Genomic DNA, 25,215 nt, shown 5'->3' with positions numbered 1-25,215 from the left:
AGGTCGTAATTGGCTTTCTTGAAGTTGTAGTTGGGAGTTCTGGTGTTATGACGAATTAAGTATGGACGATATTGAGACGAAAATCAATCATGCAGTGGTCACTGTTTGAAAAAGGTTCTTTAATTTGTATACCGTAAATTGAGTTTGGATTGTTGCAGAAGATGAGGTCAAGGCAGTTGTTGAGTCTTGTATTGTTAGTTACAAGTTGTTCAAGACCTAGGTTTGTAACAGCGTTGTATAGTGTAGTATGGATTGGGTCAGTTGAACATTCATTGGTTGTCCAGTTAATGAGAGGTAGATTTAAGTCACCAAGGAAGATAAGAGGGTATGGGCAAGAGGTAGTCCATGTTAGCATTGAGGTTAGCATATTTGCGTGGGTAATGTCATAGTCGGGGCTCTGTAGCATAGTAAGAATCAAGAGTAGTGTCAAGGGATAGGTCGCATACTATGGTTTCAGGAAGAGAGAGTTTATGTGCTACTTGGATATTTTTAGATTCAGTGTCTTTTGTAAAGATAGCCACTCCACCACCTCTTGGTTTTCCGATCTGATCGATAGACTTGATATTCTTTGTTTGAGATAATGGAGTCAGGAAGGGATGAATTCAGCCATGTTTCGCAAACAAAAATGATATCAAATGTGCCACTGTTTAATAAGAGGATAAATTCAGGTAATTTGTTGACTATGCTTCTTGCATTTATCAATTTGCATTTGAGATCTGATATGATTGGTGTTGAAGAGGTAAGGGGCGTGCATACCTAGTTTTGGGTGTTAGTAGGTTGGGGGTTGTGGACAATAGATGGTTGTATAGATGGTTGGATGGTAGTTTGGGTGTTTGGATGGATGGTTGTTTGGATGGCTGGTTGGGTGGATTGTTGGGTGGCTGTTTGGATGGCTGGTTGGATGGCTGTTTGGATGGCTGCTTGGATGGCTGTTTGGATGGTTGGTTGGATTGTTGATTGGATGGCTGTTGGTTGGATAGTTGGTAAGATGGTTGGTTGAATGGGAGGTAGGGGGATGGGTACTTGGTTGAATACTGGGATGGCTGGTTGATTGTTATGGGTGATGGGGGGTTTGGAGGTGATTTTTTGATTGCAGGTTTTATTTTTTATGCAATCAGCATGGTAGTCGATGTATAGGTTGGATTCACCATTGTCTTGTCTTCTTTTAAGTTCTGTGCGAAGTTCACGAGAGCGTATCCTTTGTAGAAAGGATAGGTCAGGACGTGATCTAAGTTTACTGTAGGTAGGGTTGGATTTAGCAATTGAGTTTATAGTCTTTATGAATTTGCGTTTGCTGTCCTCATTAGTGCATATAACTCTACAAAATCTTGGTGCTGTTGTCCCATCGCTGTTTTTATATTCTGGTCCATCTCTGGAGACAGCAATTATTTCATTTGGGAGATGGTTGATGAATTATAATTTCCAATGATGTTGTGAATCTTATTGATATCTGGTTCATTTGTGTTTTCAAGTCCAAATAATATTGCATTATTTATTTTTTGTCCTCTCTCCATTGCATCTCTGATTAGTTGATTAGTAGTTGTTTGTTGATTGGGTTGTGTTGTATTAATTTGATGTCTAGGTTGAGTTGTAAGTTGTATATTTTGTGGTGATAGATGAGTTTGGAAGAGATTTAGATCATTAGAGTTTTCATTTTTTAGTGTTGAAATTTGTTTTATCAAATCTGTGAAACTTTGTTCAATAACTGATAGAATTTTTTTTTCTAAGTTTTGTTCAATATTTTGAATTCTTTTTTCTAGGTTTTGTTCAATATTTTGAATTCTTTTTTCTAGGTTTTGTTCAATAGCTTGTAATCTTTTATCTATGTTTTGTTCAATAGTTGTTAATCTTGATTCTAAGATTTTATCAGCGTTTGATTTTCTGGCTGGCATAATGATGATCTTTCTTATTCCTTTGTTTTATTTTATTTTTATTTTATTTTATTTTATTTTATTTATTTATTATTATTTTATTTTAGTAATGATTAAGTGTCTGTCACTTAATCAATTATCTTTGATTTTATATCTCTCTCTTTAACTTTAAATGGTTGTCAATTTGGCAGTTGCTATGGTAATAGGAGTCACTATGGTAACAGTGAGATTTGGCGGAAATTTAAAATGGTGAGATAGGGTGGTTGGGAAGCTTCTTTACAGGTGGCTGTAATGGCGGAGATTCAAAAAGTCAGTAGAGGCCGGGAGACTGGAGTCTCCTAGGAACTCACCAGTAGTCCTGCAGCAGTCCTGCCGATTGGGGGATAGGTTGATTAGGGTTGTTGTAAATGTTGCTGGGCTTTTATCTCCTTGGTGGGAAATTTAAAGTTTGTAGCAATGTGGGAGGGCGATGATGGAGGGCGGTGATGGCAGCGGTGCGACTCACGGTATCGGCAGTGGCAGCGGCAGTCCCGGGTCTGGTGGGGTGGCTTTAGTGGTTTCGGGTGTCTCCAGCCGCCTTTAATGCGGTAGCGGTGGTCTCGGGTCTGGCGGCGGCTCTGGCGGCACAAGCGGTAGCGGCAATCCCGGGGCTGGCGTAATTCCAATTTATGAATGTATTTCTTATGCCTTTAATTTCATTTATTTATGTAACATATTTATATAGTTGCTTATCCTATCTCAAGAAGGGTAATTTTGGCCAGTGTACAAATTTATTAAAAATTAAAACTATAAAACATTTTGGTGACTTTATTGGCCATTGAAGCTAATTGATACTGTACTTTATCGAGGAATCTACGATCATTATTGTACAAAGCAACATTTTCATTTCCTGAATACAACTGTTCTACTATGGAAGGAAAAGTTGATGTGGGAGAAAAACCCATTAGAATTGTTGCTGTTGTTTTGTTGTTGTTATTATTATTATCATTATTGGCAGGTTGTTCAGCTTGAGGAATTGCTGGCTGTGCGTCATTCTGTCTTTGTAGTGGGAAATGCAGGAACAGGAAAAAGCCAGGTACAAGTATATCCTTCCTAATTTCCAGCTATTATTTTGTTGAAAATATTATTTTCCAGGTAAATCGGAAAAACATCACTTGCTTTCACCTCAACTATGCCCATCCATATTTTTGCGTTAATGTGAAATTATAGTAGTTAAATTAGTTATGATGAAACTAATCATGATAAAGAAGTAATTCTTTTTTTTCCTTTTGGGATCAAGGCTATCTAGGGAATAACCAAATAAAAAAGTTTCTTTGGGGGGGGGGAAATCCTTCTAACATCTTTTGATACAAGAGCATCTTATGAGCTGTTCTTTGTAAAGCATTGAATATCTAGCTCTTGCCTCAGGCATTGAATCAGAAGGTTAGATAAGCCTGTTTTAAATTATTTATATAATTATTTCAGCGTAGACTTTATTAATTATAAATACTAAAATATTAGCATGTTTTAATTGCCATTTGTAACTATATTGATTTTTAGATGGTTGTTAGCTATTCACAGTTGCAAGATGAATGGGCGGCCAATGAATTAATGAATGAATGAAAAATGCAAGGGCAGATCAGGGATAAAATTATTAACAATTTAGGGTTACTTTTAGGGGAAGTGAAAGCTTACTAAATTCTAATGTATGGGTTCTCTTTGCTTTTTCTGGAGAACAATTCTCTTTATGTTTGTCATTTCCATATTATTCCTGCTTATTCATAAAATGAAACTAATATGCACAATTGTTTGTTCCCCATTGTCATTGCTAACCTTGCAAATTATTAAAATGTGAACAAATAATTTTGGCAGATGTGAATGAAAAACAATCATGAGAAAAACTAAAAGGTATAGAATTAATAATTCTGTAATTCTAGATTTGTGGGGAAAAGTTTTAGAAGATCCTTTCCCATGGTTAATGTCTCTTGAAGTCCTTAAAAACCAGCCTCTGAAATACAGTGCAAAGATCAAAATACTATACTTAAGATTTTATAGAAATGTTCATATTTACATTAAAAGAAACCCTTTTCCTCAAAATTTAAGGTTTAGTTTCTTTTTTCTTTCTTTTTCTTTTTTGATTTAACAGATTTTGAAAACCCTAAATAAGACTTATATAATCATGAAGCAGAAGCCAGTTTGGAATGATTTGAACCCCAAGGCTATGACTACTGATGAGCTCTTTGGGTTCATACATCATGCTACAAGAGAATGGAAAGATGGCAAGTGAAATACATTGCAATAGTTATTATTGTGACTTTTATACCAACTCCCCCAATTTGATGTTCTTTAGTTATGTTGCATCCCAACTATTCTTAATTGTTAGCCAGTATTTTATTGGGTAAAAATTTACCCTAAAATTCTGGCAGCATGTACATGTTCAAGCTATCCAGGATTCATATCAGAATACAGATTTCTAAAATTTCTATTTCCTACTACAGATCAACAGAGACTATGATTATATTTTTTTTCTCGGTAAAGAAAACCCATCTTACTTTTGTGTACATAAGTAGCATGTTAAAAGACTTCACACATGCTATTTTTTTTTATTTTCCACTTTTTAATTTTTATCAGTCAATAAATAGAAATAAAAACCAAGCAAAGTATTATTTTAAACAAACTGGAACACTGATAACACCAGCATAGAGAAAACAGTTACTATATTCTATTTATAAATGATGCTACAGATAAAAATCCTCTTTTAGACTGTGCATTTGAACATTATATATTATTGAATACTTCACATAGGAAAATATTGTCTTTCAAATATCAGAAATGATTTTTCTTCATAGGTAGATTATTAGATTTCTTAACTGATACTTTCTGCATATTCCCCATATCTTCTTTCCTTGATGTCAGTTTTACTAGATGTATCCGCATGCTAATATAATCTCATTACATTGTGATTCACAACTAGATAGGCAATATAATTTTATTTCAGCCACTATAGAATTACTTAACCTAGACATACAGGATTTATATTTATTTACTTTTTTATTTATTTTTATTTGTCACAACAATATATATAAGCATCACACAAAAAGATTATATAGTATATAAACATATATATGAGGGAATATTAGGAGGTATAAGCATATATATATATATATATATATATATATATATATATATATATATATATATATATATATATATATATATATATATATATATATATATATATATATGAAGAAAAAAAGAAAAACAATAGAACAGGAATGGTAGGCACGTTTGTGCTCTTATGCACGCCCCTTATGGTCCTCTTAGGAATGGGGTGAGGTCAATAGTAGAAAGTTTTTGGTTAAAGCTTTTGGGATTATGGGAAGAGACCACAGAGTCAGGTAAAGTGTTCCAAGCACTGATTATTCTGTTACAGAAATCATATTTTCTGCAATCTAGATTAAAGCGGTTAACATTAAGTTTAAATCTATTGGTTGCTCTTGTATTATTGCAATTAAAGTTGAAGTAGTCTTTAACAGGAAGGACATTACAATAGATGATTCTATGAGTTAAACTTAGGTCTTGTCGAAGGCGACGGAGTTCTAAGGTTTCTAAGCCTAGGATTTCAAGTCTGGTGGGATAAGGTATTTTGCTGTTTTCAGAGAAGTGAAGAACTCTTCTTGTAAAATATTTCTGGACACGTTCAATTGTATTGATGTCAGAAATGTGGTGAGGGTTCCAGACAGGCGAGCTGTATTCTAGAATTGGTCTAGCGAATGTTTTATATGCTCTGGCTAGTAGTGTAGTGTTTTTGGAAAAGAAGCTACGCAAGATTAGGTTTACAACTCTTAGAGCCTTTTTTGCTATGTAGTTGCAGTGGGCTTTGGCACTTAGATCATTTGATATGAAAACTCCAAGGTCTTTAATAGGGTGGGGGTCATCTGTAAGGTGATGTCCATCAAGTATGTACTTAGTGTTTGGGTTCTTTTTTCCAATATGTAAGACTGAGCATTTGCTGGTTGAGATTTGGAGTTGTCAAGTTTTAGAACAAGCGGTTAGATGATCAAGGTCTTTGAATGGTAGATGTATTGTCTGTGGTGTTAAATAGTTTGACATCGTCAGCAAAGAGAACACAATTACTTGAGATATGGTCACAAAGATCATTTATGTCTAGTATGAAGAGTGTTGGTCCAAGGACGCTGCCTTGAGGAACGCCACTCTTGACAGGAACAGGGTTTGATAAAGCATTGCCAATTTTTTTTTCCCAAAAAAGTTTTATTTTAACATTCATATCCAATAACATATTTAGTGTACCATCATATACAATTAATATACAATTAATCGGACCTGCCCGGTCAACACCTCCTTCCTTTAACTCTCTTCCCTTCTCTACCTTCTTCTACTTTCCCTACTCCTTTCTTCTCCCTCTTCTATCCCTCTTCCTTCCTTTCCTCTTCCTCCTCTTCTCTTTCCTACCTCCTTCTCTCTTTTCCTTCCCTCCTTCCCATCATTCTGAAATGATAGCCAGGCAGCTCCAATCTTACATTAATTATACATCTTCAATCATCTCTGTACATTAACCATCAATCCATTTTCTACCCTCATACCCCCTCCCCCTCCCTCCCCCTCCCTCCCCCCACCCCCCCGGGACCTCCCAGAACCGAATACAGGGAATAAAACTAACAGTCAAAAATTAAAATATAACACAAATCATAATCCATAGTCACTCCTTAAAATCTCAACTCCCCTTCCAGAAACAAAGAAAATGCATTTCTTCCAATCCATTATATATCAAACCGTTCCATTCCTAGAGTTCTCAGAAATTTCCGATTGAGTTTGTGTTTGTTCTTCAATAAAGTACATAGTTTTTGATATCCAACCTTCATCAATCAATACCAAAAGAACGTTCCATCTTCCAATATTCACCAAGGATTCTTCTGTAATGTCTTTCTTCATTAGGCAGTCTCTCAAAAATAGTTCATATTTTCAACTTAATTTCTTAAATTTTACTCTCCAACCTCCAAAGATAAAAAATAATCCATCTTTTCATATCTTTGGTATCATTTACATACATCAAATAATATTACAAATATTATTATTAATCCTATATTATCTCCACAATATATCAGTTGTAATAATTAAAATCTTCACTTTACAACTTGCTTATATCAAATAACATTATTAAAATTACACCTATAACTTATCCAAAATATATCGGTTATAACAATTAAATTCTAAATTAAACAATATTCTATCTTCCTATTCCTTTATACCTCAAATATATCAAATAGTACCCCTAAAATTACACATTTATATCCAAAACAAATCATTTACAAAAATTAACCATAATCATATATAATAAAATTAAACATTCTCCCTCCCCTTATCTTCTGTCTTACACATTTTCCTTAATCGATAGATGCTAAGTTGAATGGTGAATAGATGCTGGAAAGCATTGCCAATTTTGACCACTTGTTGTCTGTTAGACAGAAAAGCAGATATCCAATTGTGAAGGGGTCCTGAAATACCGTAGGATTTTAGTTTTAGGAGAAGTTTATCATGTACTACTGAGTCAAAGGCTTTGCAGAAGTCTATGTAGATTGCATCTATTGATTTGCCTTGATCAGGATTTGTAATCCATATGTTTTTACAATGGAGAAGTTGTAAATTACATGATAATTTTTTTCTGAAACCAAATTGTTTATTAGAGAGTAGGTTGTTTGTTTCTAAGTGTAAGGTAATGGATTGGTTGATGATTGATTCCATAACTTTGTAGATAACGCAGCACAGAGAAATTGGTCTGTAATTTTCAACTAAGCTGGGGTCTCCTTTTTTTAGAATAGAATTTTTTTTATTGGCCAAGTGTGATTGGACACACAAGGAATTGTCTTGGTGCATATGCTCTCAGAGCACATAAAAGAAAAGATACGTTCATCAAGGTACAACATTTACAACACAATTGATGGTCAATATATCAATATAAATCATAAGGATTGCCAGCAACAAGTTATAGTCATACAGTCATAAATGGAAAGAGATTGGTGATGGGAACTATGAGAAGATTAATAGTAGTGCAGATTCAGTAAATAGTTTGACAGTGTTGATGGAATTATTTGTTTAGCAGAGTGATGGCCTTCGGGAAAAAACTGTTCTTGTGTCTAGTTGTTCTGGTGTGCAGTGCTCTATAGCGTCGTTTTGAGGGTAGTGGTTGAAACAGTTTATGTCCAGGATGCGAGGGGTCTGTAAATATTTTCACGGCCCTCTTCTTGATTCGTGCAGTATACAGGTCCTCAATGGAAGGAAGGTTGGTAGCAATTATTTTGAAGATTGGGATGACTGTGGCTAGTGATCAAAGTTTGGGAAGGGAACTAGTCGTGAAAGCTTTATCAAAGATTATGCTTAGAGGTTCTGCTATATTAGTGGAAAGTTTTTTTAAGAAGTATGCACATAGTATTGCCAAATAAAGTATACATTTAAAACAAACCTTTAATAAAATTCATGTGCATGCATGAAAACAATTGTGTGCATATTCAGATTCTTTTGCATCTGAGAAAGAAACTTTTCATTTTTTTCATGTAAACATTATTATCAAAATCTATTTACATGCATTTCTCAGGACTCTTTTCCTCTCTTTTGAGAGAGCAAGCAAATATGAGCCATAATTGGCCAAAATGGATTGTCTTAGATGGGGACATAGATCCTATGTGGATTGAATCACTCAATACTGTTATGGATGATAACAAGGTGAGCATAAGAAAATTCATTTTCATTTTTTTTCTTTAACATTCATTTTCTTTTATTTTCCCCTATGAAATGGTTTCTATATGTGACTGAGATTCATTAAAACATTCTAGCTCTTTTCTGTGATGTACCAATAGATCCAGTTAGAAATGGTTTCTCATTACACTAAAACTTGAGTAATTGCATTTTTTAAAAAACTCCATTTTGTTTAATAAACTTGGGAATCGTGCTTTTTAATCTGCATTGAATAAGAACTAAACTAATACAAGTCTGAGTTTTATGAGCCTGGTGCTGGAAACTGAGCTTGTTAATGAAGCTTATTAATATTAGCTTCTGCAATTAAATTATATCTAGTACTGGTACCCTCAGAAAAGGAAAGGGAATGGAGATGTATATATGTCCAAATCCTCTTCTAATTTGTTGAACTGGTAGGAATTCAAGATTTTCTATGACTTAGAAATGGATCCTTGTTTTAAAAAATAATGGTATTAAAGATTATAATTGCAATTCTAAAAAGTAATGCAAACTAAAAGAAGAATAGAAAGAAAAAATGCAAAAGAAAACAAAAACAAAAACGAAAACAGATTTAGAATAGAAAGAAAAAGTATGGATGTCGTAAAGAAAAAGAAAAGAAATATATAACGAAGTGACTTGCAACCTTCATATCAAGACATGTAAACAAAAAACTCTTTCAATTAACAGCCAATGATTTCTTCATCCTGTATACCATCTCATATCTATAAATAAATCCATAAAACATCATCCTTTCAGTCTTAGTGTCAGCAAAAGTCTGTAAAGGATTAAGGAAATAGTTAAATTAGGTGCAACTCTCTGGAGCACCTGTGGATAATCTCTCCTCTCTTTGTCTGGAAAAGTTCGAAGAGCTGATCTCTTTGGGAGCCAGTGAGGAGCCACGTACTCATTGGCTACTCATTCTTTACATTGTTTCTGTTTTTTGCAGAGCCATCTTCAATCCATCATTTTTTTCCTCTGGAAGTTCTCTTGAAAATCAATCTTTTAGCACAGATCAGGAATCTGTGATCAAAAATACGCCAGAGGTTTAGTACTTTAGCTCTTACTGATTTTTTATTTATTTATTTACATTTATATCCCGCCCTTCTCCGAAGACTCAGGGCGGCTTACAGTGTATAAGGCAATAGTCTCATTCTATTTGTATATTTTTACAAAGTCAACTTATTTTAACCAATGTAATCAAACACAAGAGATTTTAAGCGATCTGAAGAACATCTGAACAACACTAGTTTGTCTATTGCTGGTATATATCTATACGCATAGAGCAGTAGTGGATTCCACTTACCTTCACTACTGGTTCGGAATTGGGAGTGCACACATGCGTGCTTGCTTTGCTCACATCCGGCACTTCTACTCATGCACAGAGTGTCCGCGATGATGTCCAGGCGGGTGGGTGGAGCCTCCTGCCTCTGCCATTACCGATTCGCCCGAACCTGGCCAAACTGGTAGAAACCCGCCACTGGTGTACAGGCAATATATTTTATGCAAATTAGAATTTTTTTCTAAATGAAGATTGGCAATATTTTAAATAAAAAGATTACAACCAAGTACAACTAATTCTGTTTTTTCAAATATTTAATCATAAATATGAACTTCTGTTGTATTCTTCCTTTAGAATTTGATAGCATTCTTTGTAATTGATTGGAACTTTGTTTATGAACTCACAAAGTACTGAATTTATTAATGGATCCTTAGACATGAACTGAGCAATATAAAATAATATATAATATAATATAACAACAGAGTTGGAAGGGACCTTGGAGGCCTTCTAGTCCAACCCGCTGCCCAGGCAGGAAACCCTACACCATCTCAGTCAGATAGTTATCCAAAATTTTCTTTAAAATTTCCAGTGTTGGAGCATTCACAACTTCTGCAGGCAAGTCGTTCCACTTATTAATTGTTCTAACTGTCAGGAAATTTCTCCTTAGTTCTAAGTTGCTTCTTTCTTTGATCAGTTTCCACCCATTGCTTCTTGTTCTACCCTCAAGTGCTTTGGAGAACAGCCCGACTCCCTCTTCTTTGTGGCAACCCCTGAGATATCAGAAACAGATTTTTAGATTACTAAAAAAAAATGAATGCAGTAGGTTTTATTATGAGAGTAACATTACACTGTTCTACACATTCGTAGGTGCTGACACTTGCCAGCAACGAACGGGTTCCTTTGACTCCATCAATGCGACTGCTATTTGAGATACACCATTTGAAAACAGCTACTCCTGCTACAGTGTCAAGAGCAGGAATTCTGTATGTAAATCCACAGGATCTTGGTTGGAATCCGTACGTAATCTTTATTAACTTATTCTTGCATAAGAGCTTTTTATTTTAATGTGAAATATGCAATGTCACCAGATAACAAACCAAGGCAATCGTTATCCAAATTGCTTTTTGGGTTTTCCTCTTTATGCCCTATTTCTCCTTCTCTGATCAACATTATTGTTATTATATATTATAATTGTTATTGTTATTATATATTGTAAAATGTATAAAATATATTTTATATATTATAAAATAACTTATGATTATAAAATTATTGACATAAGTTGTTACTGCTACTAAGCTTTAGTCACCTTAAAGCTTTTTATTTGAAAAGCAGATCATTAATATTTCAACAGATTAAATTATATGCATTCATTTAATTCAGCTACAGTGCATTGTGCTGCCTACAGTTCTCTTTAAAACATGCCCCAGTATTATTGAAAATCAGAAATTTATTCAATATTGTCAGATTGCTGAAACACACAATGGCAGACTGGAAGCATCTGAAATATTGAGACCATGTCAGAGATATTTAATAAAATTGTAGCCATAGAAGGGTTTATATGTTAGCAAAATTGTTCCTCTGCTGAATGTGAGGAAACTTGCAAGTATTCTCTCTAATCTTCCAGGATCCTAGTTCTCAGATGAACTTTGTCTTTTTTTCTGGGCAAATGAACAATGTACGCTTTTGAGCTATTGTTTTGTTTTTCTCAGGAATAACCAATAATACCTATGTGGAAATATTCCTTTGCATATATATAATTCTAGAGTATGCAATTTGTTCTGCAGCATTCCAATTTTCCATTAACTGTTTTTCATTTAAAATCATTGTTTTAAAAATTAAGCCAGAAAGACACTGAACAACACCCAAAAGACACATATAAATATTTAGTGCTGAGCCTTAAAATATTTTGATAGGGATTACCAGGAATGCTTTAAGAACTAGGTAATATTAAGTTAGTATAGATCAGGAATGTCAAACACAAGCTGTGGGCTGGATCCAGCCTGCAATGTGGTCAGATCCGGCCCATGGGGGCCATCCTGGAAAATGTAAGTGGCCGGCCCTCATCACTTTGGCCCGGTCTACCCAATTTGTAGAGGAAACATTGAGCCAACGTGGCTTCAATCCAGTCTACCCCAATGCAAAGAGGAAACATGCCAGCAGTTTGAGGAGTGGTGTCAAGCTGGTCACACGCACCCAATGGCCATGCACGCAGCCCCCCCCCCGAGGTCAACCACAGCCCTGATGTGGCTCTCAATGAAATTGAGTTTGACACCCCTGGTATACATAATATTAATACCTATCAAATGTATTTATCAATAAGCTAGTTGAACAAATGTCCTTCTGCCTTCCTAGTATAGAAAATTGTGCTAACCTCTGTATTGTGACATATGGATCTTGGAAGAAATCACTGGGTTTTTCTTTTCCAGATATGTTGCAAGCTGGATAGAATCAAGGATAGATCAATCTGAAAAAGCAAATTTGACTATTCTGTTTGATAAATATGTTCCTCCCTGTTTGGATCAACTCAGAACGAACTTTAAAACTATAATTCCCATCTCTGAGAATAGCATTGTGCAGGTATGATTTTCATTATATCAGATTTGATTAATGAAGTAATGCATAGTGAAGTAATAAAAATATTTACAGATAGGGAAGTATCTTTTTATTGAGAACTATCCTATACTAATGGTTATGGAAAATGTGCCGTAAAAGACACCATATTACACTCATGTGTAATATCCTATCTTTTGATGGGAAATTATAAAAGTTTAAAATTAAATGTTTTTTTCATTCTAAACCAAAAGGTGCTCATCATGATAGCCACTGAAGAGTCCAGGTGCCTTCTGGTTATAATGTTTATATTCCTATATCATTACTACCTCTCCAAAATGACAATGAGAGGTTTCTCTTTGGCAGTACTCATATCAGTACCCATGTTATGTGGTTCTATCAGGTTCTTGACTTTCTCTTTGATGATCGATATTTACATAAAGCCCTTGGAATGGTAATCCATAAATTTAAGCTATGGTGTCTTGAATCTAAGCAAATCCTTTAAATCATTAATCATGCATGTAATTAAGCTCAATAATCTACTTTGTTATGATATAATTTCTTTCTTTATAGGCCATTGTGCTCACCTTATCATCTATAACAGTTCTGAATGGCTTAATCCACATAGGATATATGTCTCCATCTAGACCAATGTTTTGCATTTTCCTCTATTTTTTTTTTTTTTTTTTGGTAGACTCTTTGTACTCTCCTTGACTGTTTATTGATTCCTGAAAATATGTCCCCTGATGGACCTAGAGATCTATATGAAATATATTTTGCCTTTGCCTGTGTGTGGGCATTTGGTGGGGCTCTATTTCAAGACCAGGTATGTCAAAAATCAGCTTGTTAAATTCCAAATTGGGGGGCAGGGGGGCTATTCAGATAAGCAAACTCTTGGGTATGGTCTTTCACCTGTGCAATAAAAATATAGTCAATAGAGCCAGTAAAAAAGGATGAATTAAATTAAGGAATTAAATGTCTTATTCTTGTTAGAGGCAGTCTCCGTGTCATAAATAATATTACCAATTTCAGAGTGAATCATAATCCTTGAAGAAATGCTAAAAAGAATTGAATGGGCTTTTATATTCTTCATATATCTTGGGTGGAAGTCAAAAAGAAATAAATTACACAATAAAGGCCATAAGTGGCACAAGATGTTTGTAGATAAACTGAATGAAGACAAACTGGCAACAGAGATACATCAGATATACTATACAAAATAACACATATTAGATCCTTATACAGCATGTTAGCTTTGAAGGAAAAAAGAAGAATGAACATAATACTACAGCTGCTTGAAGGAAATGCAAGCTGACACATTTACAGCTCTATATGGTCCTTGTTTCCTTTGGATCTGTGGTATTGCTTAGAGCTAACACAGGTGTTTATGTAGAACATTGTGAAGTGTGATATAATGATCCTCAGTTTATGATCACAAATGAGCCCAAAATTTCTGTTGCTAAGTGAGACAGTTGTTACGTGAATTTTACCCCACGTTAGGCCCATTTTTACCACAATTGATAAGTGAATCACTGCAGTTGTTAAGCTAGTAATGTAAGTGAATCTGACTTTCCCATTGACTTCGCTTGTCAGATGTTCACAAAAGGTGATTACATGACCCCAGGACACTGCAACTGTCATAAATATGAGTCAGTTTCCAGGCGCCTGAATTTTTATCATACGACCGTGGAAATGATAAAAAGTTGTGAGGAATAATGTCATAAGTCATTTTTTTCATAAGTAACTTTGAATTATTACTAAATGAACTGTTGTAACCCAAGGACTACCTGGAACTTATTGAAAATCAAAAAAACACAGAAATAATCAATATGTATGTCATGCATCACATAAATCAAAATAATTTTCAAAAATTATTAGGATAGATATATTCAATGATTTTTTTCTTTTTCTCTTAAGAAATGTTCATGATCAGTAAAGTAATGTGAAAATGGAATTTAAGAAAACTCACATACAGGTTTAGTTTATTTGGTAATTGGTTTAGTTTTTAAGGATAAAGAAACGCTCCCCAGTAGAAATATTTTCCTGTTTTGAACTAATGAAAATGTTTGATAGTATGCAATTTAAATTATTTCACAATATTTATGTATGTTCCCAGACAATGTGCACTTAATAGCTAAATGGTTGTACAGTATAATGCATACAGTTAGATAACAAAATCAATATTTTATAGCTTTTCAGTTACCAAGGTGAATTTAGTCAATGGTGGCTTAAAGAGATGAAATCTGTGAAGTTTCCTTCTCATGGTACAATATTTGACTATTATCTTGACCCCAAAACTAAGAAATTTTTCCCTTGGAGTGATAAAATTAGCAGTTTTGTCATGGATCCAGAAACACCCTTGCAGGTATTTTAATTTGTTTTCTTGATAATAAAAAATAAGAGATGACTGTAGGGACTTTGAGGCTTTTATCTTTGTTATTTTCATTTTTTTTCTAAAAGCATGTCTCTCTTAAAATCTGTATACAGTACACATAAGTGCTGCTTTTATATTATATCTAACAATAGGGGGAAAGAAACTAATGGAAACCAATTAAATTGATATGGTGAGAACATTTAATAGTTTCATTTCTTTACAAAGGATATAGTGAAAGAAGCTCATGAAACTACATTTCAGAGACCTAAAGCAAAGTCTCTAATTTCTTTATGTGAGTGAAAGTAGGAAAGAGAAAAAACACATAAGGCCAAAGCTAAAACAATAATAAATTATTGGGTTTTTTTTGATTACATACAAATGTAGCCAATGGGAATTATCATCAGCTCTTGTTATAAAAAAATTTCAGTGCACAATATTTATATTTTGTAAAAATTAATTTTAATATGTTAATCAAATGAAAGGTTGGTATTCTATTGAATCTTCAATATTATTTTGGAAACTTTGTAAGTGGTTTCCTTATAAAAGCCATTAAAGTAAAAAATGCCATATTGGAATGGTCCAAAATTGTATCCTATTATATATAGTTCAGCAAGGGACACTACTCTGATGCTTAGAAGAAAGGAACATAATATTTAAATTCCATAATTTTTGTTCTAATATTCAGATCTTTACAAATAATAAAAATGTTAACACTTTTACATTGAACAAACATACATAATCATTGACTCTGCACTCTGTAGTAAGTGATATTTAAATTTTTAAAACAGATTTCAGTAGCATATTAACATCAATATGTTGACTACCTGCATTGGTTTGTGTATTTGTATGTGTGTGTTTTAGGTAGAGCTTGTTCACACATCTGAAACCACATGCCTTAAATATTTTGTGGAACTGCTATTGGAAAAAAGCAAGCCAGTGATGCTGGTTGGAAATGCTGGAGTAGGCAAAACATTGCTTATTGGTAAATGCCTTGCCAGCCTTTCAAAAGATTTTCTGGTCTCAAAAGTTCCATTCAATTATTACACCACTTCAGCAACATTACAAAGTAAGCCTCCTCTTTTGTTATCGTTCAGGTTGTCACTTTGAGTATTAGCATATAGTCATCTGAGGTCTTTATGACTGACCCTGCATTTGCGTCTTATATTTTTTGATCTGAGTGGCCTTTCTTTTTCACCATTTCTGTTTAACTTCCCTTTTTTATTTTTTCTTGCATGTAAAAATTATTCAGCAAACAAGATGGATATTGTATCCTTCACCCCATCCCTTCCTCCTCTGCAAGACTCTTGCAGTACATTTGTTCTGACTGATACTGTGCCTTTCCACTCAGTGTGAAGATACAAGGCAACTAATAATCAATAATGAAAAATATTTGTTAAAATCATACATAAAGGCAAATCAAAATTAGGGGTTATATTTTGGCTGGTCTTATTTATTTATTTATTTATTTATTTATTTATTTATTTATTTATTTATTTATTTATTTAGTCACAACAGTATATATAAGCATAAGTATGTAATAACTATATTAATTGGATATAATGAAAGGAAACAATAGGACAGGAATGGTAGGCATGTTTGTGCTCTTAGGCACGCCCCTTACAGACCTCTTAGGAATGGAGTGAGGTCAATAGTAGTCAGTTTTTGGTTAAAACTTTGAGGGTTTTGAGAAGAGACCACAGAATCAGATAGTGTGTTCCAAGTATTAATAACTCTGTTACAGAAGTCATATTTTCTGCAATCAAGATTGAAGAGGTTAATATTAAGTTTAAATCTATTGTTTGCTCTTGTATTGTTGTGATTGAAGCGGAAGTAGTCTTTAACAGGAAGGATATTGCAATAAATGATTTTATGAGTTAAACACAGGTCCTGTCAAAGGCGGCGGAGTTCTAAGTTTTCTAAACCCAATATTTCAAGTGTGGTGGCATAAGGTATTTTGGAGTGGAGAGGAGATTTTGGAGAGGAGTGGAGAACTCTTCTTGTAAAATATTTTTGGACATGTTCAATTGTATTGTTGTCTGAAATGTGGTATGGGTTCCAGACAGGCGAGCTGTATTCAAGAATTGGTCTAGCACATGTTTTATAAGCTCTGGTTAGTAGTGTGGTGTTTTTGGAGAAGAAGCTACTTAAGATTAGGTTTACAACTCTTAAAGCCTTTTTTGCTATTTTATTTTATTTATTTATTTTTATTTGTCACAACATCATACAAAAAGATTATATAGTATATACACATATAAACATATATAGGAAGAAGAAAAGAAAAACAATAGGACAGGAACGGTAGGCACGTTTGTGCGCTTATGCACGCCCCTTATGGTCCTCTTAGGAATGGGGTGAGGTCAATAGTAGAAAGTTTTTGGTTAAAGCTGTTAGGATTATGGGAAGAGACCACAGAGTCAGGTAAAGTATTCCAAGCACTGATGATTCTGTTGCAGAAGTCGTATTTTCTGCAATCTAGATTAAAGCGGTTTACATTAAGTTTAAATCTATTGGTTGCCCTTGTATTATTGCAATTAAAGCTGAAGTAGTCTTTGACAGGAAGGACATTACAATAGATGATTCTGTGAGCTAAACTTAGGTCTTGTCGGCGACGGAGTTCCAAGTTTTCTAAGCCTAGGATTTCAAGTCTGGTGGGATAAGGTATTTTGTTGTTTTCAGAGGAATGGAGAACTCTTCTTGTAAAATATTTCTGGACACGTTCAATTGTATTGATGTCAGAGATGTGGTGAGGGTTCCAAACAGGTGAGCTGTATTCTAGAATTGGTCTAGCAAATGTTTTATATGCTCTGGTTAGTAGTGTGGTGTTTTTGGAAAAGAAGCTGCAAAATTAGGTTTACAACTCTTAGAGCTTTTTGCTATGTAGTTGCAGTGGGCTTTGGCACTTAGATCATTTGACATGAAAACTCCAAGGTCTTTAACGGGATGGGGTCGTCTGTAAGGTAATGTCCATCTAGTATGTACTTAGTTTTAGAGTTCTTTTTCCTATATGTAAGACTGAGCATTTGCTGGTTGAAATTTGAGCTGCCAATTTTAGACCAAGCGTTAGATGGTCAAGGTCGTTTTGAATGATAGAAGTGTTGTCTGTGGTGTTAAATAGTTTGACATCGTCAGCAAAGAGAACACAATTACTTGAGATATGGTCACAAAGATCATTAATGTATAGAATAAAGAGTGTTGGTCCAAGGACGCTGCCTTGAGGAACGCCACTCTTGACAGGAACAGGATTTGATAAAGCATTGCCAATTTTGACCACTTGTTGTCTGTTAGACAGAAAAGCAGATATCCATTTGTGGAGGGGTCCTGAGATGCCATAGGATGTTAGTTTAAGGAGAAGTTTATCGTGTACTACTGAGTCAAAAGCTTTGCAGAAGTCTATGTAGATTGCATCTATTGATTTGCCTTGATCTAGATTTGAAGTCCATATGTTTTTGCAGTGGAGAAGTTGTAAGTTACATGATAACTTTTTCCTGAAACCAAATTGTTTGTTGGAGAGTAGGTTGTTAGTTTCTAAGTGTGAGGTAATGGATTGATTGATGATAGATTCCATGACTTTGCAGGTGACGCAGCAAAGGGAGATCGGTCTGTAGTTTTCGACTAAGCTGGGGTCTCCTTTTTTGAAGATGGGGATGACTGTGGCTAGTGACCAAAGTTTGGGAAGAGAACTGGTAGTGAAAGCTTTATCAAAGATAATACTTAGGGGTTCAGCTATATTAATGGAAAGTTTTTAAAGAAATATGCACATAGACCATCAGGTCCAATAGAAAGCGATGGTTTTAAGTTGTGAAGAGCTTTACCAACGTTGTCTTCTGTGAAATCTATATGAGTTAGATCATCATAGTCATTGCTGGTTCGTTTGTGGAATGTTGGATATGTGTTATCGGAGTTAACAAAAACTGAGCCAAAGAAAATGTTGAAGAGGTTTGCTTTGACTGTTTCGTCATTGCATTCTTTGTTGTTAGAATCTTTTAGTGGTGGGATGGATCTTGAATCTTTAAGTTTACTGTTGACAAAATTATAAAAGGCACGATTGGAATTTGTGCGTAAAGGTTTTCTTCTTGCTTGGTGTGGTAATTTGTGCATTCAGTTTTAATTTGGTTGCATATGTTTCTGTAACGGTTTCTGAAGTTTGTAACATGGCCTTTTTTGTTTCTTTTCCAGAGGATTTTTTTGATTGAAGCTTTTTATTGATATGGGTAGTTTGTTTTCTTGGACATGGTAGTCATTCGTGGTACATATAATTTAATGACTCTATTGATTTCAAGTAGGAAGATTCTATAGAGGTCATCAGCGGTTATGCAGGTTGCAAACAGATTTTGCCAGTTCAGAAGTGAAAGATCGTTGTTTATAAGGTCGTAATTGGCTTTCTTGAAGTTGTAGTTGGGAGTTCTGGTGTTATGACGAATTAAGTATGGACGTATATTGAGACGAAAATCAATCATGCAGTGGTCACTGTTTGAAAAAGGTTCTTTAATTTGTATACCGTAAATTGAGTTTGGATTGTTGCAGAAGATGAGGTCAAGGCAGTTGTTGAGTCTTGTATTGTTAGTTACAAGTTGTTCAAGACCTAGGTTTGTAACAGCGTTGTATAGTGTAGTATGGATTGGGTCAGTTGAACATTCATTGGTTGTCCAGTTAATGAGAGGTAGATTTAAGTCACCAAGGAAGATAAGAGGGTATGGGCAAGAGGTAGTCCATGTTAGCATTGAGGTTAGCATATTTGCGTGGGTAATGTCATAGTCGGGGGCTCTGTAGCATAGTAAGAATCGAAGAGTAGTGTCAAGGGATAGGTCGCATACTATGGTTTCAGGAAGAGAGTTTATGTGCTACTTGGATATTTTTAGATTCAGTGTCTTTTGTAAAGATAGCCACTCCACCACCTCTTCGGTTTTCCGATCTGATCGATAGACTTGATATTCTTTGTTTGAGATAATGGAGTCAGGAAGGGATGAATTCAGCCATGTTTCAAAACAAAATGATATCAAATGTGCCACTGTTTAATAAGAGGATAAATTCAGGTAATTTGTTGACTATGCTTCTTGCATTTATCAATTTGCATTTGAGATCTGATATGATTGGTGTTGAAGAGGTAAGGCGTGCATACCTAGTTTTGGGTGTTAGTAGGTTGGGGGTTGTGGACAATAGATGGTTGTATAGATGGTTGGATGGTAGTTTGGGTGTTTGGATGGATGGTTGTTTGGATGGCTGGTTGGGTGGATTGTTGGGTGGCTGTTTGGATGGCTGGTTGGATGGCTGTTTGGATGGCTGCTTGGATGGCTGCTTGGATGGCTGTTTGGATGGTTGGTTGGATGGTTGGTTGGATGGCTGGTTGGATTGTTGATTGGATGGCTGTTGGTTGGATAGTTGGTAAGATGGTTGGTTGAATGGGAGGTAGGGGGATGGGTACTTGGTTGAATACTGGGATGGCTGGTTGATTGTTATGGGTGGGCTATCTAGTTGCAGTGGGCTTTGGCACTTAGATCATTGGATATGAAAACTCCAAGGTCTTTAACAGGGTGGGGGTCATCTGTAAGGTAATGTCCATTGAGTTTATATTTAGTATTTGGATTCTTTTTTCCAATGTGTAAGACAGAGCATTTGCTGGTTGAGATTTGGAGTTGCCAAGTTTTTGACCATTCTGACACAAAGTCAAGGTCTTTTTGAAGAGTAGCTGTATTGTTGATAGTGTTAAATAGTTTGACATCGTCAGCGAAAAGAACACAATTACTTTTAATATGGTCACAGAGATCATTAATGTATAATATGAAGAGTGTTGGTCCTAGAACACTGCCTTGGGGAACGCCGCTATTGATAGGAACAGGATTTATAAGGAATTTATATTTAATTTATAAAATTTATAAGGAAATTCCTTATAAGGAAGGAAAAAGGGTGGAAAAAAATTGAGAAATTACATTCCACAGTGATGAGAAGCTCTCTACAGAACTCTAGATTAGAAAGATAATTGAGACACCTTTAGACATCCTAAATAAATTGAAGCTTAATATCAGTGTTTAAAATTTTGCCTGATAAACAAATGGCAGTCATCTCCATTTTTCTATCTGTCATCTTTTGCCCTAGTTGCAACATCTAAACACTTATAGTTTAATGTAGTCCTATGTAGAGCTCAAGGATATAACATGTCACCTACTTATTATATAGGTTATGGTTGCTATCAGTAAAAGAACTACCTGAAAGGAGCTGTTTTCAAAATGGACATGAAAGTGATCCTTCTCTCACACAAAATGCTGGTGCTAGATTGTAACTATATTTACTTTGTTACAATTGTGCTCATTTGCAGATATGAATAGGAAACATATTTAAAATGCATATCTTTCTTTTTCAAGTATCCTGATTTAGAATTATAGCAAAAGTTTTAACATCTCAGGAAGAGAATCAATGCACTTTGTTAATTTAAAATATAGCACACCTCATACTCATGCACTTGTAAAGTATATTTCTGGAATATTTTATTATTGCTTAGACTACACATGAAGAGCACAGCTAAAAAGGGTTTCAACAGCACAAAATTGTAAGCCAGTTAATACTATTTGGAGAACTATAATTCAAGATTTAATACTTTAAAATCTGGCAGTAAGGTCACTGAACTCATTTGATCTGCCTGCTGTTTTAATAAGATTATTATAGTACATTGAGCACATGCTATGCATATATAAACACATGTACCCGATTTTAATGTTATTGTAGGATAGTGATAACCCTGAATAAAGCTTATGAAAGATTTGGGGTGAGTGGGTAACTTAAATAAGATATATGTTCTGTGAATTATTCTTTGGTACATATTGTGAATATGTGATACATATATCAGTGCAAGTGAGGGAGAAAGAGAGACATAAACAAATTATGACTAAGGATGTTAAATATGTTAAGGTTTACCTGTTCTTAAGGAAAATACTTATGATATTTCAGTCCAATAATCAGCAAACAATTTATAATTCATTCAGATTACATTGTAATTATATTTCAATTTATGATTATGCTTAAAATAATTAGTTACCACTAGTAAACAAATGTTGGTCAATGTTTCTTCACAATGAGATTCAAATAACTAGTAACTTTCTTTTCCTTTTAAAGGAAAATGCACTTTTAAGTATGTTAACAACTGCTATATTACGTAAGTCAGAAAAGAGCATAGCTTCCAATCAAACAGGAGCACAGTTTATGTTCAGAGCAAATTCTGTTTAAATCAAAATCTTACAGTGTTATAAAATGAGCAGAAAACATTTCCAATCTGGAAAGGATGAAGAAAGCACTGTTGCCCTAACAAGAGCAACTTAATTTGAGTACAATGTCCTCTTCTGTTTTGGTATTAAGTTACTTGGTTATTTGGTAGCTTGAGAACTTTTTTCATGAAATTTTTTTATGTTTCTTTACTGCCCTTGTTGGAAAGCTACTCTCTAAAGCAGGATATAAATGTATTCAGTAATTGCATTTTAATTGTAGATCTATTTTATATTATTAAATAACCATGTACTATAACACATTTTAGGGATTCTTGAAAAATCCTTGGAGAAAAAAGCTGGCCGTAACTATGGTCCTGTAGGAAACAAAAAATTGATTTATTTTATTGATGACTTGAACATGCCAGAAGTGGACGTTTATGGGACAGTTCAGCCTCACACACTAATTCGGCAGCACATAGATTATAGACATTGGTAAGTCTTTATTATTGTGGTTGGTTGCACAGTCAGCCAGATGTTTAAACAGGATTTAGTATTTTTATCAACCTATCATTCCTCAAGGACTTGGGATAGGCAGATGTTGGTTCATGGCGTAAGCTTTCCAGTCAGTAAAGCAACTTTTGCAACTTTTGAAACTGAATGATGGAGATTTTATCAATACTGATGGTTTTCAAGTAGTTGGTGCTCCAGTTGTTTTGGGCTTGCAACTGAAATACCTATTACTCTTGGTACTACTTTAGCTTTCTTTAACTAAAGCTGTTCTATTTCTATTTGCAAATCCTTGCCTTTTATTATCTTCTCCAGTTCTTTTTCTTATACTCTGCTGCAATATTCACTATCCAGATTTAAGTTTTCCCCAAAAATAAGACCTATCCTGAAAATAATCCCTAGCTTGATTTTACGTAATTTGGGGAAGATAACCTCTACCCCAAAATAAGCCCTAGTTAAGACCCCACCCACTCCGTCCCACAGTCTGGTTGTAAAAGATGGGGTGAGGCTATGGGTAAAAATCAAGCTAGGGTGGGGGCTTGAAGCTGCCCCACGTGCCCCGTACCCACTTACCCGCTTATTTTAGGACCATTGCAGCCAGGCCCCCCACACCCTGACACATGTTGTACTGCTGTCCAACTTCTACGGCTGCTTGCAGCCAGACACCATTTGGCACATCATACTGGTGCCACTGCTTGTGGCCGGATGCCATGTGGTGTGTTGCACCAGTGCCACTGCTCACAGCCAGAGGCCACATGCCATATCACCAGTGCCACTGCTCACAGCCAGAGGCCACATGCCACTGCTTTCACATACTACAACACAACGCAGCATCCTTCCATAAGCGGCAACACTGGCGCAATGAGCCACATAGTGTCCTGCTATGATGGCATCAGCTCAATGCGCCACATGACATCTGGCTCCCTGGCTTCAAGTGGCCACAGAAGAAATTGGGCAGCGGCAGAAAAGGTGTCGGGGCATGGGAGGCCTGGCTGCAGATAAGATAAGCGGGTAAGACATCCCCTGAAAATAAGACCTGGTGCTTATTTTGGGGCCCAAAAGAAAATAAGACCGGGTTTTATTTTGGGGAAAATATAGTAGGTATTTTCCGTTTGAATTCTTAAGTCCCAGAGCACTTTAACTTTTTCATTTTTTTATTACTTTTGTCTACTTTGTGGTCCCATCAGTTCCTGCATGTAGGCAAGTATTTCTTCCAGATTTTTCAATGCACCATTGCTGTTACTTTGTTATGACATTGTTTGTAGTCAGTTTATGTACTCTACTTGCATCAGCTCTCTAGGTGGTCCACTATCTTCAGCTTCTTTGCAGATGCAACATTTGCTGTCTGTTACTGCCTTCTCAATTGTGGTTTTGTATGCATTTGTTTTTAACACTTGGTTTTAGCCTGAATTAGACCCCCTGTCCTTTCTTCAATTTTCCTGCTCTTAGCCATTGCCAGGTCTTCTTATGAAATTATTAATATTCTGAACCCAAATATGGGTTCTTTATGATGAAAATGCTTGTTTGAAGTAACACATTTCATTTAAGCTTTTCTAAAATTTCTAGTGAATTTTAAATATAGTATTTGTTTTCTAGAGATTTAAGTTTGATTAATTACTAATGAAAGCTGATGGCCATATCTATTGTGTGAGACCAACATTGTTATTATCTGGGAGGATATTCTCCTAGTCATTTTTAAATCAATCATAAATATTAAACATACTTTTTGTCTCCTTAGGTATGATAGACAGACATTAGCTGTAAAAGAAATTAATCATTGCCAGTATGTTGCCTGCATGAATCCCACTGTTGGCAGTTTTACCATCAACCCACGACTTCAAGTAAGATTATGAATATCTCTTTTTTAAAGTATATTAGTAGTTGTTGAGTTGCCAACTTTTATCTAACTCTTTGGACCCTATGAACCAAGCTATCCTTAACCTTTCATTCCAGTCTCTTTTTGCCTTCAATCTTTCCAAACATTAAGGGCTTTTCTAATGACTCATCTGGTCACCAAAATATTTGAGCTTCATCTTCAGTATCTATCCTTCCAAAGAATGGTCAGGGTTGAGTCCTTTTAGGATCAACTGATTTAATCTCCTTGCAATCCAAGGGTTCTTAAGAGTCTTCACCACTACCACCACAATCCAAAAGCATCAATACTTCAGCACTCAGTCTTTTACTACTGGGAAAAATCATTTGACTGTTTGAACCTTTGTCATATAATAACATAATATACTGTATAATATAATCATAACATCATAACATAACAGAAAACAACAGCACAGCACAGCATAGCACAGGATAGCATAGCAAATATATTTGAAGTATATACAGCTGCCTAGAATTTATTTCAGTTTGCATCTAATAAGTCTTATCAGATGATTCTTTGGCTTACAAAGGAATCTCAGTAATGCAAAGAGACAGAACATAACTCTCAGTTCTTAATCATGAGGACACCAAAATGAGGGAATGTGTGTTATGATGTCACTGTACAAGCTCTTCCCTCCTATTTTTGCATCACAACATCAGCCTAATATTGAATTCAGCCTAAATATGTAAGGAGGTATACACAACACATGTATCATTACTTACTTCTTTTGCCCATCCACACCAGCAGACACCTATGCTGCTAGATACTTTGGACTTTTGAAAGTATGTGACAGGCATTATGGCTTTTGAATTTTTTTCCTAAGCAGGTGAATG

General features: G+C 35.0%; 2 protein-coding genes across 2 annotated transcripts in view; both read left to right on the top strand.

Moving 5' to 3' along the window:
* LOC131198248 (dynein axonemal heavy chain 11-like) overlaps positions 1–4,137 on the top strand; it is a 94,950-nt gene extending 90,813 nt beyond the window's left edge. The window contains exons 36-37 of the mRNA XM_058182738.1: positions 2,869–2,946; positions 3,997–4,137. Of these exons, the coding sequence (XP_058038721.1) occupies positions 2,869–2,946; positions 3,997–4,137 (219 nt within the window). The remainder of the gene's footprint in view (positions 1–2,868; positions 2,947–3,996) is intronic.
* A 4,332-nt stretch (positions 4,138–8,469) lies between these two features.
* The window catches only part of LOC131198247 (dynein axonemal heavy chain 11-like), a 64,813-nt gene continuing 48,067 nt past the window's right edge, over positions 8,470–25,215 (top strand). Inside the window, exons 1-8 of the mRNA XM_058182737.1 lie at positions 8,470–8,591; positions 10,750–10,898; positions 12,309–12,459; positions 13,127–13,258; positions 14,624–14,797; positions 15,668–15,872; positions 22,329–22,494; positions 24,248–24,350. Coding sequence (XP_058038720.1) covers positions 8,499–8,591; positions 10,750–10,898; positions 12,309–12,459; positions 13,127–13,258; positions 14,624–14,797; positions 15,668–15,872; positions 22,329–22,494; positions 24,248–24,350 — 1,173 coding nt within the window. The 5' untranslated portion in view covers positions 8,470–8,498. The remainder of the gene's footprint in view (positions 8,592–10,749; positions 10,899–12,308; positions 12,460–13,126; positions 13,259–14,623; positions 14,798–15,667; positions 15,873–22,328; positions 22,495–24,247; positions 24,351–25,215) is intronic.

Source organism: Ahaetulla prasina, chromosome 4, assembly GCF_028640845.1.
Source record: "Ahaetulla prasina isolate Xishuangbanna chromosome 4, ASM2864084v1, whole genome shotgun sequence".
NCBI lineage: Eukaryota > Metazoa > Chordata > Lepidosauria > Squamata > Colubridae > Ahaetulla > Ahaetulla prasina.
Note: the sequence above shows the minus strand (reverse complement) of the source record. Positions and strands in the feature narration are given on the sequence as shown.